Here is a 17,577-nt window from a genome sequence, read left to right on the forward strand (position 1 = left end):
ATACTTTAGCAAAAACTTCAATTTTTTCCTCTATTGATTTGAATAGAATCAATATTATATTTACTCAAGTTATGTCGTGAGACGGAATACTATGTAAATAATAAATAAATAAAATTTACTAAAATTTCAGAAAAAAAATCATAACAAGACACATTTTATGTTAGTTTCCACTCATTTAAAAAAGTATTGTCTATGTCTATGGGTGCTCAAGAGGATACGTTCTTTTCTGTATTTAAAGCTGCTCGAAACGTTTGGAACATTAAATTGTCTTTTTGTTGTTTAATTTATGTTTCAAATAAAGTGACTAGAATGAATTGGTACAACTTAAGCACTCCTGACCGACATGTTTGGATTCCATTCTTCGAGCATTGCAATGGTCAGTTTCCAGGAAACATTTTTCTCGGGTTCATCGACGAACACTGTTCGCAAGCTGGGCAAACGATAGAGACAGTTCAATCCTCGTTCTGTCACTGCCGTTCCCTTTAGATTGAGATGCTCCAAAGCAGGGAATCCCGAACCAGAAACACGATCCAGATACCAATCATCGAATCGTTTAACATTCTCAAACGAAAGGCTCTTCAAATTGCGAAGGCGTCGAATGTTTTCCAATCCATCGTAAAACAGATCTATGTTATCGCATTTGATTTGCTCCAGCACCCAGTTGGGATCGTAATGCCGTGGCAGATCGTAGTCATCTTCTTCGTCCATTTGAATCCAGTCTTTCTGACCTAAAAACCTGCAACAAAAACTCAAGTTAGCTGTTCAGAAAAAATAAAATAATTTTATGCCAATTACCTTACGGCACCTCCACGATGTACTACGAAATGTGCCGCAGCCAAATCATCCCCCAGACTAGCGTGGCGTTCCGGGATAAATTTTTGCATGTGTGCTTCAATGGTATCTTTTCGATTGGACCACCACTTTTTAATCGCCTTCGGGGAAACGTCGATCGGTTGTTGCATCCTTTCCAGCAGTTCAGAGTTCCGGTTATTAGAGGAAAATAGCTTGAATGCACTTTCAAAGGTTCCCGGCTGATCAGCGTACGGTGTTTTCCATTGAAGGCGTTTTTTGTCCTCCTCGATTTGCTCTTTTATGGCAGCCAATTTGGGATTTTTCAAATCATCTTTAACGCATTTACAGGAGGTGGTAAAAAGTGTCCTTCTGAAACACGATTGCCTATAAATTTGCAGCATTTTCGATCCGAAATTCACTTTTTTAAATCACAAAAATAAATAAACAGTTCCTGCGAAAATGATTCGAAATGACCCGATTTGCCGACCACATAAACATACCATGGTTTTAGCAGTGACAGCAAAACAGACCGCATCAGTGTTGCCAGTTTGAGGAGCAGACACTGTGAGAGAAATTATCTCTCAAATATGTTTTAGAAACACTCAAAATAATAGAGAGAGAGAGAAAATAATAGTTTCTCGCGTGAGCTTTCATTACGTCGAATGAAACAGAAACACCGAATCGAGAAAAACGCTTCTGAAATTTGCAGAGTGTTTTTCAAATCCTAATTTTATTCCTTCGCCGATAACCCTGCAAAAAATACGCAATATTCATGGAAACTAATAGTCTTAGATATTCCACATTATGAATTTAATTTTTTGCAATTTTTAGAGCTATTTTTTAATCATATTGGAACATACGACATATTCAAACATAAATCGTTCATACGTCTGAACACATTCGTCGTTTGGAGGGGAAATTTGTTTCATTCGTCTCTTTTCTTTCGTCCTTTGATTCGTTCAACTTGCACTTACGCCCAAATGTTTCTGATGCAAACTCTATGGGAAATTTTCAATTTTCTCGGCATAGTGGCTGTTTAATAAGTGAAATATCTAGTGTCGCGGTAAATTGGTGAGTAAATGCATAATGAAATGTGTGAATCGGGTGCGCCATCGGTCAAACCAGCTCGCTGCTGCTGATCAGCTTTCTGTTGCCGATCAGCTGGAGGGGAAATTTGTCTCATTCGTCCTTTGATTCGTTCAACTTGCACTTACGCCCAAATGTTTCTGAGGCAATTACCGGTATATTTTCAATTTTCTCGGCATAGTGAATCGGGTGATTGGGTGACTAACAGCCAGGCTGCTGCCGATCAGCCTGCTGCTGTTAGTTGTTATGTTTGCTGGTACTGCTGCTGTTCGGTTTCTTTTCCTTGCTGCACTATTTTACAGCGTTCGAAAGCCGGCTTGAGTATCGATTTAAGAACGCTTGAAAACAAGAATCTGAAATAATATTCATTGCCAGGTTGATATTCTGATAACCTCAACCTGTATACACTTGTTTGCTCATGGAATCCTGTTAATGTGGTCGCATTACCGTGGACGAGGCCACAAAAATAAAGTCGAGAATAGCAGTTAAATTTTCTTGTTAGGCAACATTTATCTCCCATTTTCCCAGTCCCAACAATATAATATTAATTTTGCGTGTACATGTTTGCTCACTTACGGCTTGCATTTGAATGCATTCTCCTGTTGCTGTCTGCCGCTCGCTGAATTCAACGTGGTTGCTAGCCCTTTGATGTGGCGGATGGATTTGACGCGCTGACCAGCGCATCCAGACATCTGAGCATCCAGCCACTGGAACCACCGGAAGCATATGGCAGTTGATTCTTCCCGCCGATGCAATTGCTACCTTTGGTGCTGTTGCAGCTGTAATGTTGCAGCTCAGGCTGCTGAACCGATGGCACGACTCTGTCACGCCGACCGACGTTTTCCCTGATTGAAACGATTGTTGCCAATCGCAGCCCATGCGCCTTACGCTTCCTGCAGTCGTCCTGGCCACCTGTTTCTGGACGCAGTCCACGCGGCTTTCGCCTCCTGCGGTTGTCGCCGACACTGAAACCAGCACGCAGTACACGCGGCTCTCGCCTCCTGCGGTGGTTGCTGATACCTTTAATAGCACGCAGTACACGCGGCTTTCGCCTCCTGCGATGGTTGCTGACACTAACACTAGCGCGAAGAACACGCGGCTTTCTCCTTCTGCGGTGATTGCTGAACCGAAACCGACACGCAGTGCACGCGGCTTTCGCCTCCTGCGGTGGTAATTGCCGAACTCAAAGTCAACACGCAGTACACGCGGCTTTCGCCTCCTGCGGTGGTTGCTTCCCTGACACTTGCTCGCAGTTCCCGCGGTTCTCTCCTCCTGCGGTGATTGCTGAACCGAAACCAACACGCAGTACACGCGGCTTTCGCCTCCTGCGGTGGTAATTGCTGAATCCGAACCCGACACGCAGTACACGCGGCTTTCGCCTCCTGCGGTGGCTGCTTCCCTGCGTCCCGTGAGCGGCGGCTGCCTCTGATCACGGCGCCCGATCCTACCGGATGTTGCCTGGGACCCTTGAGCACAGATGTGCTGCCAGAAGATGCACACCCCCTTGGAAACCTGACTCGGTTGCTGTTAGTAGAACTGGCAACCTTGGTACGGGATCGGACAAACGTCAACGCGTTGGCGCCGAAAAGGAATTGTCATTGTTAGAAAATTGATCGAAACTGCGACACGTTTTTTCCTGACCTGGCAGTTAGTTGGTTTTTAGTGAGTGGTTTTTGGAGAAAACCGTATGTATTGATTACTAGTTGTTCCGATCATTCTTTAATGTATTTTGTTATAGTAGGTGGAATCTATTTGGCTAGTTGCGCGTGATTTGAGTGCTCGCGGGTTTGTGAGTCGGAAGAGGTTAGGTGATAGAAATTCCTTACTGCGCAATTTGCCACTAAAATATTGTATTTCCTTTGATAGTTTGAGTGACCGTTCGGTTGTTCCGGTTAGGTGTACCGGGTTGAGCTCAATTAGAGCGGTAGGAAAGAAAAAGCGTAAGTACGCAAGTGTACTTTTTATTTACCCGAAGATAAATATGATTTTCGTCCATTAGCTTCAAATAGCCGGTGATATCCGACGGTTTAGGGTTGCCAGAGCTAGAGCTTAGGGTAAACGGCGAAACTTATTTGTAAGTTCATAAGAGATTGTTTACATTATCATCATTTAATAATAAATGTATTTACAGTCGAGTTCGTTCGCATACAACGTACTACGGAACAGTTTTTATTTCCCACAAATCTCGAAAATAAAGCTGCAACGAGCAACCTAAACCTGGAACCGATGATGGAAGGCCCTACCGGAGAGCTGTACAGCTGCGTGACATGTCGCCGCCCAGATTCAGCGCAGAGCATGGTCGCTTGTGACGAGTGTTCGCAATGGCAACATTATGGATGCGCCGGTGTTACGGCTACCATAGCCGATCGAAGCTGGCTCTGCTGCAGATGCGTAGCTAGTCACAACGCAGTTAATTTTACTCAAACCGGCAACATAAACTCGCCCGAAGCACGCACAACATTTGCTTCTGCTCGCGCGGTCGATCGTGATGATAATACCACCGGTCCAATTAGTGGGAGACAGGACGATCGAAATTTCGGAAGACTTCAATCGTCGTCTAATTCGAATGCCGGATCAGTCGTCTCAGTCAATGCTATTGCTCATCTTCGTTTGAGGCACCTGAAAGAGCAAAAGGATTTGGAAGATCAAAAAGCGGAACGGGATCGCGAGTTTCTTGCTAGAAAGCAGCAGCTAGAAGCAGAAATAGCTTTGGAAGAGCTCAATGAAGGATGTGATCGTAGCGTAGGAGGAAAAAGTCATCGAAGTATCGCCGGTTGGGTGGAACAACAATGCGGATTCGTGCATACTTCTACCCCAGTCCAGCAGAAACCCGAGACAGTGGCTCCAAGTGCGAACCCACATCCCGCCATCCAACAGCGAGAGGAGCGGCAAAGAATGCAAGCAATAATTCAATCAGGTCAACAGATTCAACCAAGCACTGCGCCAAAACAAGCAGAGATTCCAGTAAGAAATCCTCCCCCAGCTATAGCACCGGGCCCAAGGAGCAATTATCTTGATTCGAATCCACGTTTTCCGCCAGTGGCTCAGAATCCAGTTCCACCTGTACCAGTGAATCCGCTAACATTGCCACCGCCGAGCTCGTCGCAGTTCCCTGGATTTCCAGTGATGAATAACCCCTACGGGACGATGTATTTTCCAAATATTCCTGACATGCCGTCATCTGGTGCTGATTATCAGTTTGCGCACCCTCAGGGAGGAGTCTTTATCAACAACCCAGTCAGGCATCCGAACTTTGGTTTGAATGTACAGCCGTGTGCTTGGCAAGCATCCGAGCAGCACCCGCCTACAGTTCCACCAACAGTGTCAGCAGATTTGGGTAAAGGATTTCCTCATGCTACAGGTCGCATGATTACGCCACAGCAACTGGCGGCGCGTCAAGTTGTCTCTAGAGACCTCCCCAAGTTTTCCGGGGACCCACTCGAGTGGCCCATGTTCTTGAGTGCATTTGAATCGACAACGGCCATGTGTGGCATACAACCAGACGAGAACCTTGCTAGGCTACAGAAAAGTCTTGTTGGTAGCGCTCGCGAAAAGGTCCAGAATATTTTAATGCTGCCGGATGCAATTCCGGAAATTATTGACATCCTACGAGCCGAGTGTGGAAGGCCAGATCAAATTGTATATTGTCTGCTATCCAAGATCCGGAAAACCGTTCAGCCGTCTGTGGCGAAATTGGAGACGCTTGTGGCGTTCGGCAGGGAGGTACGCAACATGGTGACGTACATGCAGTCAGCTAAACTCAACACCCATTTGGACAATCCACTCTTGCTGGCAGAGCTGGTCGCTAAGCTTCCACCCGACTTGCAGCTACAATGGGGTATGAACTTAGCAGCTCTTCCAGAACCATCGCTTGGTGATTTCTGTGCGTTTGTGTCGGCTTATCGAACAGCGGCATGCAAGGTGAAATTGACGTCGGATGTTTGTCTGAATGATAAAGCCACAAAAGGTGTTGTGAGAAAGGAGAAGCCAGTTTATTTGAACGCACATTCCGCCTCCGTGTCCTCAGCGCCTGGACCACCAGCTTCGAAAGTTAATCCGGAGCTAAAGCCGTGCCTGATGTGCAAAAGTACAACGCACAGAGTCCGAACTTGTAAGCAGTTCGAAACGTTGCCGCTCGAAGAGAAGCTGAGTTTCATCAGTGAAATTGGAATGTGTAGGCGTTGCCTGGCGCCGCATGGAAGGTGGCCTTGCCGAAACAAGCAGCCTTGCGGGATCAATGGATGCCCTGAGCCCCACCATAAACTGCTACATCCAGGAAGTTGTTCGACTCTCAAGAGTCAAGGATCGGAATCTTCGGTATCGGTAACTGCCCATCATCAACACCAGCAAGGCACCACTTTCTTCAAAATACTTCCCGTGACTCTTCACGCGAACGGGAAGTCGGTGTCCACATTTGCTTTTCTGGATGACGGATCCGACCTGACGCTGGTCGAAGACGAACTTATCGACGAACTGGGCTTGGTGGGCGAAAGAATTCCGCTTTGCTTGCAGTGGACTAGTAACGTCACGAGAAGTGAGAGTAACTCTCGTAAGGTCGAGATAGGTATCTCAGGTGCATCGAACAATCGCATCCATCAGCTGGCGAACGTAAGAACCGTTGAGAGCTTGGAATTACCGAAGCAGAGCCTGGATTATGAGAGTCTCTCGAAGCAGTTCCCTCATCTGAGTAGACTCCCCATCAGCAGCTACCGGACGGCCGTGCCACGAATTCTTATCGGTGTCGACAATGCCCAGCTCAACTTAGCTTTGAAGAAGAGAGAAAGATCCGGAGGAGAACCTATTGCTGCTAAATTTCGCCTCGGATGGGCAATATTCGGTGGAAGACGAGCACCTGAGACGATAGGTAGTGCTTTCGTTCATGTCTGCGAGAGATCCAATAACCGCGAGCTCCATGAACCGGTCCAGCAGTATCTTGAATTCGAAAACCTGGCGATATCCGGATTGAATCCACCCGAATCCGACGAAGATCGACGGGCCAGAAGATTGCTCGAAAAGACGACAGTTCATATACCATCCGGAAAGTTCCAAACTGGATTGCTTTGGAAAAGCGATGAGCCGGTTTTTCCGAACAAATTTACCAAGGCAGTACGTCGACGCGGTTGTTTTGAAAAGCGCTTGCTGAAAGATCCCGAACTGAAAACTAATATTGACAAACAAATGAACGATTGTCTACACAAGAGGTACGTTCACAAAGCAACGTCAGACGAGCTCCGCAACAGTGACGACGGAAAGATTTGGCACCTGCCAATCAGCGCAGTGCGACATCCGAGCAAGTTAACAAAGGTGCGTGTATTCTGGGATGCTGCGGCTACGTATGGAGGAATCTTTCTGAGCTCCCAGCTTTTGAAAGGTCCGGATTTGGTGAAGCCCCTTCTATCTGTCCTCTGCCAATTCCGACAGAAACAGTATGCCATCGCTGGGGACATAAGGGAGATGTTCCAGTTGATTATTCGTCCGGCAGATAGAAACGCACAACGATATTTGTATCAGGAGAATTCAGAAGCTGCGCTCGACGTGTACATGGACGTCGCAACGTTCGGGGCAATGTGCTCCTCGTGTTCAGCACAGTTTGCTAAGAATGGAAACGCCCAGGAACATAAAGATCGTTATCCGGAAGCTGCTGAAACAATTGTTGACAACACAAATGTTGACGTTTTCTTTGCGAGCTGTGCCATTGAAGAGGCAACGAAACTGGCTTTGGAACTGAGTCTGGTCAACCGATCAGCTGGTTTTGAGATACCTCGTTGGCAGTCGCACTCCAAACACGTTCTGAAACGGGTTGGGGTGACTACTGGAGATAATTTTGTAGTCAACATGGAAAATTGCTCGCGGTGTGGTGGTCTACCCAACAGAATTGCTAACCTGCATCATCTTGTGCACCGCTTTAAGCGCTTCAAACGGGATCCTGTGGAATCTAGTGAGTCCTGTGGTGGTCTGAATCGTGATGATTGTGTGTCGGCGGAAACAGCCATTTGGCGGGCTGTACAGCGACAGGTGTTTGCAGGAGAAATTCAAGCGTTTAGAAGCAGTTCTGAGCCTTCACCGAAGCGGTGGAAGCGTATCGGCAAGGGAAGTGTCCTAGCGAAGCTATCATCGATGATCGATGAGTCCGGTGTTCTCCGGAAGGCGAGCAGAATCGACCACCTAGCGGCTCATTATTCGTTCGAAGTTCGAAATCCTGAGATAGTACCAAAAAATCATGATGTAACCACTTCTTTGATGCTGCGATTTTACCAAAGGTACGGTCATGCCACTTCCCAGACGGTACTGAACGAGATCAAGCTACGTTACTACATTCCCCGGATGAGAGCCAGTTCGGAGAAGGCATTCAAGACTCTCTCGCACCATCAAAGGCTAGACGATGAAGGACTGCGAACATTGCTCTCGGAAGCAGAATTGATAGTCAACTCCCATCTGCTGACGTTCGTGCCGCTGGAGGATCCCAAGAAAGAAGTGCTGACTCCAAATCATTTCCTTTGGCTAAGTTCCGGCGAGGACAGCAAACCACCAAGGGTACCAATCGACGATGCTACACCTCTTCGACCAAACTGGAAGGTTATTCAACACTTAACAAACCAGTTTTGGAAGCGCTGGGTGCAAGCTTACCTACCTACTATAGCCTGCAGGACGAAATGGTTCGCGGAAACGCGGCCGCTGAAGGTCGGCGATCTAGTGGTCATCGTAGACGAGTCCGTGCGCAACGGATGGCTCCGAGGTAAGGTGGTGAGGACTTATCCAGGACGAGACGGACAAGTTCACAAGGTCGACGTGGAGACTTGCGACGGATCTACTCTTCAAAGACCAGCGGTAAAGGTTGCTCTGTTGGACGTGCAGGAGGAGAGTAAAGTCGATTGACTACGACGTTACGGGTTGGGGTGTTAGTAGAACTGGCAACCTTGGTACGGGATCGGACAAACGTCAACGCGTTGGCGCCGAAAAGGAATTGTCATTGTTAGAAAATTGATCGAAACTGCGACACGTTTTTTCCTGACCTGGCAGTTAGTTGGTTTTTAGTGAGTGGTTTTTGGAGAAAACCGTATGTATTGATTACTAGTTGTTCCGATCATTCTTTAATGTATTTTGTTATAGTAGGTGGAATCTATTTGGCTAGTTGCGCGTGATTTGAGTGCTCGCGGGTTTGTGAGTCGGAAGAGGTTAGGTGATAGAAATTCCTTACTGCGCAATTTGCCACTAAAATATTGTATTTCCTTTGATAGTTTGAGTGACCGTTCGGTTGTTCCGGTTAGGTGTACCGGGTTGAGCTCAATTAGAGCGGTAGGAAAGAAAAAGCGTAAGTACGCAAGTGTACTTTTTATTTACCCGAAGATAAATATGATTTTCGTCCATTAGCTTCAAATAGCCGGTGATATCCGACGGTTTAGGGTTGCCAGAGCTAGAGCTTAGGGTAAACGGCGAAACTTATTTGTAAGTTCATAAGAGATTGTTTACATTATCATCATTTAATAATAAATGTATTTACAGTCGAGTTCGTTCGCATACAACGTACTACGGAACAGTTTTTATTTCCCACAGTTGCTGTTTTCCGGGATTTTGTTGCCACTAGAGTAGCACGACCGAAGCAGGTGATTGCTCCACTGGAATCGCGCCACTGGAATAGCGAAATGGAAGCGACCGGAATTGCAATCTGATCCGGCAAGACTTGACACCTCTGATGAACGACCACCTGGCAAGGTTAAACTCAAACGTAGGATGCGGCCCTCGTAGCTGTGCAGCTTGTTCCGGTGGGGATGTTTTGCAGCTGGGCTCGCCCGATGGATGGTGATTGGTGGATGGAAGGTTTGGTGGTAACGTGATGAATGCCGAAGATTTTGCCAAACCAGATTTGCAATACTATTGCCAAATGGTTTTGCTCGAGAAAAGGAAGTTTTTCCCAGGATTGTGGTGGTAAAAAAAGAAAGGGGTCCTAGCGATGAAAGCGTGTAATTAATATTCTCTTTTGTTTCTGCTTTACAATTCGAAGGGTACTCACGAAATTCGACCCCTTTTCCGATGATCTTCTCGTGAAGTTTGGCTTCGGCCCAGATGAGCACGTGGCTTTTCTGATTGGGGGGAGAAAAGAGGAATTACTTTCCTTCTTCTAATTCGCTTTCAGCTGACTTACTTGGCCCTTTTGTTATTGATGTTGGTTAGGCGATTCTCCGTTCGTCGTCCCTGAGTTGCTGGCCGTGAAGTTGTTACGAGGCCAGGTGTAGAAGCCGAATCGTCTTCTCTATTTACCCCTAGCGGAGCACACGCGTTTCCCTCTTGGGACGACAAATCGGCACACGGCCTCTGTGGCCACTTTAATTTTTACTTCCACGCACTCGATTACGAACGGCACGTCCACCGCTTATTCCACCGGAACTAGTAATGACGTTCTGTCATTTTTTCCTCCTTCACGCTGCCGCCAACTTTTCCGGATCAAAATAGCAAAACAATGCCCAGTCGGAAATTCCGTCCGAATATGGTCCGATTTCGTGAGATTTCGACTCGTCGAGCAGATACTTTCGATGATTGTTTTTCCAGTCAGGGATTTTTCTTGCTTGTCTGATGCACGCTAATATAATGTTGAGGAAGGATGGGTTCTTAATGAAAAAATGTTGCCAGATCGCTAGAATCGTATCAAATTAACAGATTTGTTGTTACGTAAATAATCAAATGCAACAATCCATAGCGAATGTGCTACGATTTTCTTCCTCTGCACATTCGCCGTTTGGAAGAAGGGACGTAAGCAACATTGAAATTGGCAATCAAGGTTTTGTTTCATTCGTCATTTTGAAAGTCTTAAATTTTATATATTAAAAGGGTTTAAATTGATTGTTTTATCAATCACATAGGTAGATAATGTTATAATGAGGCTTTTTTAGTGAATATCTAAGTTTTTCAAATTTTGTTTCATTCGACGTAATGAAAGCTCACGCGAGGTTTGACCTCCAGATGAGTAACTTGATTTTTTTTACACCAAGGTTATTATGTATCCCCCTTGTTTTACACCTGGCCAAGAACATTCTCACCTTACTTCAAGCGAAGGCTGCACGAAAGTAACAAATTTCACAAATTAAAAGATTTCATCAATCAATAACGGATAAAATCTTACTTTAAATTATTTTTATTAAATCAAAACCAAGAATTTAATAACATGATACCTTATTTAAAAGAAATATAAAAACTTATTATATGTTTTGTTATCGTGCTTAGTTTTAGTTACAAGTTTTACATTGCGTATGTGTAGTACGTTTTGTAGATTATCTAGAAAACGCATTGGTTTTATCAACTGATTCAATCACAAATGTTTTGAAATTAGAGACCAAGCTTTATACATCGTGATATTTTACTCATTATCGAACCTTACTGATGTGAGTAAATACAATCTTGTCAGAATTACGCAACCCAAAAATGTGTAGAAAAATACTCGCCGCTGAGTAGTTATTTTTTACCTTGTATAACAGTTTTTTGACATTCGTGTTAAGTTGAAGAAAATTTGGTGCGCTCGAAAAAAAGTTGTCGTTCGTGTCGTAAATGTCGGTTTTGTGAGCCCATTTTGCCAGTAAAAGGAGCAAATTTTGGCTCAATCGGTGATCTGATCTGTTCTCCACCAGTGGAAGTTGGAGAAAAGACAGAAACCCATCGGAAAATCGGTAAATATGCCTTCCTTTTGGGCTGGTGGAAGGGTGGAAAAATTTTGTATTCCTTCCGCTTCCACCTCCCCACTAACCTGGTCCAGAAATTCAATTCGATTTTTGTATATTTATCAGTTCCAACATGGCCGGTCGAAAAAAACCCGTTAAGCAATGTAAGGTAAACATTCAGGAGGATGTTCGCATTGCTATCCATTACATGATCGACAAGTTTGTGCAGGACGAGAAGCTGAATGAATTCGATTTTCCGGCATCCTTTACCCGGGAACAGAGGGCGTACATCCATGACTATGTCAAAAATAAATCCCTCAAATCGAAATCCCACGGGAAAGGTGAGTGAACTTGAATGATACAAGAAGTAAATAAGATATTTTTTTTCACATTCGTGTAATTTAGTGCCAAATAACGGGCATTGTTAGAATTCAATGCATCATTTAGATAGAATAATATTAAGAGTTATCATTGACACAATTTCAAAAAAACAGAAATTGAACAATTCATATTCACGGCATTAAATGTCCAAAATTGATAGAGAGTTTGTAATTATCCTTCCCGTATAGAATACGTTCTTTCAAATTTAAAAATGTTTCACGCGTTTTGTATTTCTTTTATTGAACTTGTCGAAATGGGTTTCAAAATAATTCTTATAATATTTTGACAGTTTTTTTTGTATAAGTCTCTTAATGCCTTAAGTTTTCACTCTTCACGTTTTCTTTATTGATATTTATCTATTAAGTTTGATTCCTTCAATTTCCAAATTTTTAACTTATCTAGTTAAAGTGTAATGCACAAATAAGTTTCAAACTTGTTGTTAAGTTATTCTACAACAGTCCTCACTGCTTTTCGAATATCGAAATAGAAGTCGTGTTGTGCTGTTTTCCATACATTTTTCAAAACTTTTTGGTTTTCGGTCAAACGCAAAAGTATGAAAATAAAATTGTGAAAATTTAAAAAATCGACAAACAGTTAAAAATATCGATAATCAAGTTTAAAATTCCTTGATAAAAAAAACAAGGGCTGGCTGCCTTAAAGTGGTCTCGATAACCTTAATTTGACTTAACGGGGTACTTGTGTACACGAAATACTTCGAATAAACTATAAATTCATGCTAAAAACATCTTCCTATTGTTCACTAGGTAACAAGCGCTACCTGACGATCTACAAATCGAACATATTATCACTGATTCACGACGATGCCAGTCTGGAAGTCAGCGACAACTCCCGGAAGCTGATCGAGATGCTTGTGATGAAGCAGGGAGGCTTTCAGAAAGATATTGTTGACTCGTTTTCCCGTCGCAAGCTTTATCCCAGCTTGACGGCCTACACCCTAAGTCTTGGATCAGCAAACAATCCCGTAAAACGCATTCCACCGCCACCAAATTCCACCATGCAGGTGTTGCATCACAGACAACAGCTTCCGATTGCGCCATACCGGGAGGCAATTCTCAACTGTCTCAACCAAAACCAGGTGTTGATTATTTCTGGCAGCACCGGTTCCGGCAAAACAACACAGATCCCTCAGTATATTTTGGAAGCGAGTGCTCTGAGAGGGGAACCATGCCACATCATTTGTACGCAACCCAGACGGTTGTCAGCCATAACGGTAGCCGATCGGGTCAGCTATGAACGAAATGAACACCTTGGTCAGACAGTTGGGTATCACATTCGTCTGGAAAGCAGGCTGAGTCCGATGACCAATTTGATCTTTTGCACGAACGGCATTCTGTTGCGTTGCCTAATGGGCAAGAATGCTAATAATACTCTTAGCGAGCTGACACACATTATAGTGGATGAGGTACACGAACGGGATCAGTATTCTGATTTTCTGTTGATTGCACTGCGGGAAAAAGTTCTTAAAAATACCAATATTAAAATAATACTTATGTCAGCCACCATCGAATCGAACACGTTCTCTCAATACTTCAATAACGCCCCATTGTTGGAAATTCCTGGACGATTGTTCCCAATCGAAAATCACTACCTGGAGGATGTTCTGTTTATGGTAGACAGTTACAATACCAAAATCAATGAGGTTAAACGAAAGTACAAAGCGGCACCGGTTGTAATCCAGCAGCTGCGAGCACCAGAAGTGGTCAATACTGCCAATATGGATGATGAAACTATACTGCTGATGAACGATATTCTCGAGTTGTGCTGGATTGAACATAATCCAGATGATTTTAATCATTTCTTTTACTTAGTTGAGGATGAAAACAATCCGATCAATTTTCAACACACCGAGACAAAGATGACGGCGCTGATGATTGCCGCCGCTAAAGGTTATACCAGTGTTGTCAAGCGTCTTCTTGATATGGGCGCGGATTCGTCCATCAAGGGAAAACACAACTTCACTGCTCTCGATTGGTCTGTAAGTATTAATGGATACAATGCGTGTTCGCAAATGCTAGAACAAGCCATGAGTTCTCAGCAACAACAGCAAAACCAACAAGTACAACATCAACAGATGATGCAATCTCCTCCGAAGCAGCTGTCCAAAATAATGGTGGAAATCTACCACAGTACGGTGAATGACGAACGGGTTGACCATCGGTTGATATTGGACACCATCATGTACATCTGCAATAATATGGGCCCGGGGGCTATCTTAGTTTTCCTCCTCGGCTACGACGACATTCTGGAACAGTATGATTTGCTGAGCAGTCAAAACTGTTCGAATCGGTTCAAAATATTTATGCTACACAGCAATATGCAAACTAACGACCAAAAGGGGGTATTTAAGCCTGTTCCACCCAACATGAGGAAGATTATCTTGTCTACTAATATTGCTGAAACGTCGATCACGATCGATGATGTTGTGTTCGTTATCGACACTGGCAAAGTGAAGCAGAAAAACTACGATTCGGTGACCTCCACTACGTCGCTAACGGCCACGTGGATTTCGCAGGCTTGTGCAACACAGCGGGCTGGACGGGCAGGTCGTACCAAACCCGGTGTTTGCTTTCGACTCTATACGAGGCAACGGTTCGAGTCAATGGATAAATTCACGTTGCCTGAAATTTTGCGGGTTCCGTTGACGGAAATTTGTCTACAGACATCAATTATCGCAAACGATACTTCGATATTGGATTTTCTAAGTAATGCCATTCAGGCACCGTCTACGATGAGCATCAAGCAGAGCATAAAATTACTGCAAAAGCTAGGGGCTCTTGATGACGACGAAAATCTCACCGAGCTAGGTTTGATTCTCGCAGATTTGCCGGTGGATGTGCGTTTAGGAAAGATTCTGCTATATGGCATCTTCCTGAAATGTATCGATCCGGTGCTGACCATTGTAAGTGCACTAAGTGTAAACGATCCTTTTATACTGCCAACGACTGCTGTGGACAAGGACCGGGCAGCTAAAATGAAGCGAGAAATGGCCGAGGATTCTTTCAGCGATTATCTTTGCTTATTGCGAGCGTATCAAAAATGGAATGAAGTAAGAATTTTTTGTGTTCGTTTAAACACTTTTCGAATAATCGCTTTTTAATTTCAGGTCAAACCTTCGATGAAAGAACGCCAGTTTTGCAGTCGGTATTTCCTTAACTCGGGCACGATGGACACTATCGCTGGTTTGAGAGGAAAGATACTGGGTCATTTGAGAGCATGTGGCATTGTCAAAAGTTACGGTGCGGGTAATATACAAGATTTGAATCACTATTCCGATTGTTGGGCGGTTGTGAAGGCTTGTTTCGTGGCTGGATTGTATCCCAACGTCTGTCGAGTAGATAAAGAGAATGCAACGATCAAAACTAGGATCGATAAGAAAATCAGTCCACATCCAAGTTCGGTCATCCGGGACAAATCCTTAAAGAAGAACAAGGAGAGTATTTTGCAGCTCCCATCGGAGTGGATTGTTTTTGAGGAGAAGACTAGAGCTGGATTCCATTGCTTGATCAAGTGCAATACGGTTGTGACTCCTTTGACGGTTGCTCTTTTCTCTGGACCATTGTTCCTGAATGAAGAAGAATCGCTGATTTCTTGCCGTGAGTTAGATGACTCAAAATCGGATTACGACGATAACGATAATACCGACAAGAGCAAGCTAATCATCGACGATTGGATCAATTTTGCGGTAGACAGTGATTTTGGTGAAACCTTCTTCCACTTCCGGCATAAGCTGAGTGGACTGTTTCTCAAGTTCATCAGTAATCCAAGGAGCTACCTGCCAAACTCTAACGATCTGTACCTGCTTAACACAGTGGTTCGGCTCCTCGAGGAAGAAGACCGCCATGCTGGGTTTGCCAGCCACAACAACATTGGGCAGAAACCGCGCCCTGTGATACAGGATCATTTGAACCTGAATAACGGACCGACGAATCCGTTTAATTTTGCGTCCAACGATTTCAAGCTGGCTCTTGGAGGATCAGGTTACCACAATAGTAACAACAACAATAGCAAAAAACGTCACAACAGCCAAAACTTTCCCAATGGCAGCAAGCAGCATCAGCACAGCAACAAACATACTAATAACAGTAGTCAAAATAACAATCAGAAAGCCGAACCCAAACAGAAGTTTTTTGTCCTGCACGCCGCATCTGCTGATGATATCCAACAGGCCAAACAGGACCCTTGCGGATGGTGCTTCTCGCCCTCGCTTCAACCGAAGTTAACGAAATTGCTAAAAGTATTCATCAGTGTCAATTTGGCCGTCCTGCAGAATTCTAATATTTTATTTTTATTTTGCAGAAGTCACCGAATCTTACCATAATTCTGTTTTTCCACATATCACTAAGCAAATGTTTCTCCGGTGCAGCTCGCTTGAGTTTGGTGGCCAATCAAACAAACTTAAATATCTTTTCTCAGAAAGTTGTATCTTTCGATACTTTAAGGTATGTTTATAAAACTTTCAAAATTGTTTTAAAACCCTAAATCTATTATTAATCTATTCACAGCACGTACGAAAAAAGTTTCATGCGAGGTCGCGTGCTAGCTGAATACCTCGATGGTGAAGAGCTATCTCCTCTATCGGGACGTGAATTGTTGGAATTTTTCAAGTAAACGTGGTTGATGTTCATGTTAAATCGAACACCGACATTTTCTGGTCGACATTCTTCAATGCAGACAATTTAGACAATTTTACAACGCATCTTAATTAGCGTCAAGGGAATTCGTAAACTTGTATCTTATTTTTCATTACTACCCACTATCAAAAATCACACAAACCACATTTGTATCCAAACACATACACCAAAAAAAAACATTTACTCGAACAAAACACATACACACACAGACACATATTTGAGCACATATTTTTGTCCAACAACACTTTTTAAAGAATTCAATAATACTTAAATCACAAATTCGAATGAGTACATTTTCACAATTATTTCAATTATCGAATTACCCTTTTAAAAGCAGGCACAACAAAGTGAAGAATTAGTTGAAGAGAAAACTGTTTGATAAATAAAACAAAACTGTATTCCAGTAATCAATCAACATGTTGTATAATACCAGATTCCCCTCCAAGATACTTTGTTCTTGACGATGCAATATATACTTAATATGTTGCAATTCTATATAGATTCGCAATATTTGCGTTGCGAATGTTTGAACAGTACATTTATTAGTAGAAGGTAAACATACTTAGCAGTAGAACAGAAAATTCAAAGCCAGACACAAAGACGAAGGACTTTGCAAAACTAAGTGGCAGTTGCTGTGGAAACATTGACAAAGAAAGAAAAAAGAACGATCAAATAAAAATGAAAATAATAGATGATAACAAACAAAAAATGCATCAGCGTACTATTTAATATAAAAAAAAACTTGAATAAATGAAACTGTAAACAGTGGAATAAAAACCTGAAAACTTTTAAAGTTATCAATGTGAGCAGATATCGCAAAATTTAAAACTCGACCGTATTTTCGCTGAACGAAAGAAATATCCCTGAGACAATGTTACTTGAGTTGAAGTTTAATGTTATCATTAAAAGCTTGCAGACAGTTTGTTCAAACATTTAAAAAGTAAAGAGATTTAAAATTTCAAAAATAGATTTGTTCGATTTTGAGCTTAAAAAATTCAATGCTTTTATCATTGATT

The 17,577-nt window shown here is 43.3% G+C and overlaps 3 protein-coding genes and 1 long non-coding RNA gene across 6 annotated transcripts; 2 read left to right on the forward strand and 2 right to left on the reverse strand.

Moving 5' to 3' along the window:
* Positions 1–249: 249 nt before the first annotated feature.
* On the reverse strand, positions 250–1,279 carry LOC129747428 (distal membrane-arm assembly complex protein 2). The gene is made up of 2 exons (XM_055741649.1): positions 796–1,279; positions 250–736 (listed from the first exon to the last, which is right to left on the reverse strand). The coding sequence occupies exons 1-2, from the start codon at positions 1,191–1,193 to the stop codon at positions 325–327; spliced, it is 810 nt and encodes a 269-aa protein (XP_055597624.1). The 5' UTR covers positions 1,194–1,279; the 3' UTR covers positions 250–324.
* A 2,283-nt stretch (positions 1,280–3,562) lies between these two features.
* LOC129749360 (uncharacterized) lies at positions 3,563–9,986 on the forward strand. Of its 3 annotated transcripts, XR_008738030.1 has the most exons (6): positions 3,563–3,952; positions 4,010–8,935; positions 8,989–9,053; positions 9,117–9,190; positions 9,250–9,324; positions 9,382–9,986. XR_008738030.1 is itself a non-coding variant. In XM_055744321.1 (4 exons), exon 4 carries the CDS (start codon positions 4,105–4,107, stop codon positions 8,752–8,754), a length of 4,650 nt encoding a protein of 1,549 aa, XP_055600296.1. In that variant the 5' UTR covers positions 3,632–3,681; positions 3,745–3,818; positions 3,878–3,952; positions 4,010–4,104; the 3' UTR covers positions 8,755–8,913. The 3 variants fall into 3 exon arrangements, 1 of the variants encoding a protein (XP_055600296.1); XR_008738029.1 differs by having other exon boundaries at positions 9,117–9,986; XM_055744321.1 differs by lacking the exons at positions 8,989–9,053; positions 9,117–9,190; positions 9,250–9,324; positions 9,382–9,986 and having other exon boundaries at positions 3,632–3,681; positions 3,745–3,818; positions 3,878–3,952; positions 4,010–8,913.
* On the reverse strand, positions 8,998–10,550 carry LOC129749364 (uncharacterized). Its single transcript, XR_008738031.1, has 3 exons — positions 10,022–10,550; positions 9,890–9,959; positions 8,998–9,823 (listed from the first exon to the last, which is right to left on the reverse strand). It is a non-coding gene; the product is annotated as an uncharacterized LOC129749364 (long non-coding RNA).
* Positions 10,551–11,341: 791 nt separating this feature from the next.
* Positions 11,342–17,389, forward strand: LOC129749362 (3'-5' RNA helicase YTHDC2-like). The gene is made up of 6 exons (XM_055744322.1): positions 11,342–11,537; positions 11,655–11,869; positions 12,674–14,976; positions 15,034–16,164; positions 16,227–16,369; positions 16,433–17,389. Exons 2-6 carry the CDS (start codon positions 11,662–11,664, stop codon positions 16,536–16,538), a joined length of 3,891 nt encoding a protein of 1,296 aa, XP_055600297.1. The 5' UTR covers positions 11,342–11,537; positions 11,655–11,661; the 3' UTR covers positions 16,539–17,389.
* The last annotated feature ends 188 nt before the right edge of the window (positions 17,390–17,577 follow it).

This window comes from Uranotaenia lowii, chromosome 2 (assembly GCF_029784155.1).
Source record: "Uranotaenia lowii strain MFRU-FL chromosome 2, ASM2978415v1, whole genome shotgun sequence".
In the NCBI taxonomy this organism is placed as follows: domain Eukaryota; kingdom Metazoa; phylum Arthropoda; class Insecta; order Diptera; family Culicidae; genus Uranotaenia; species Uranotaenia lowii.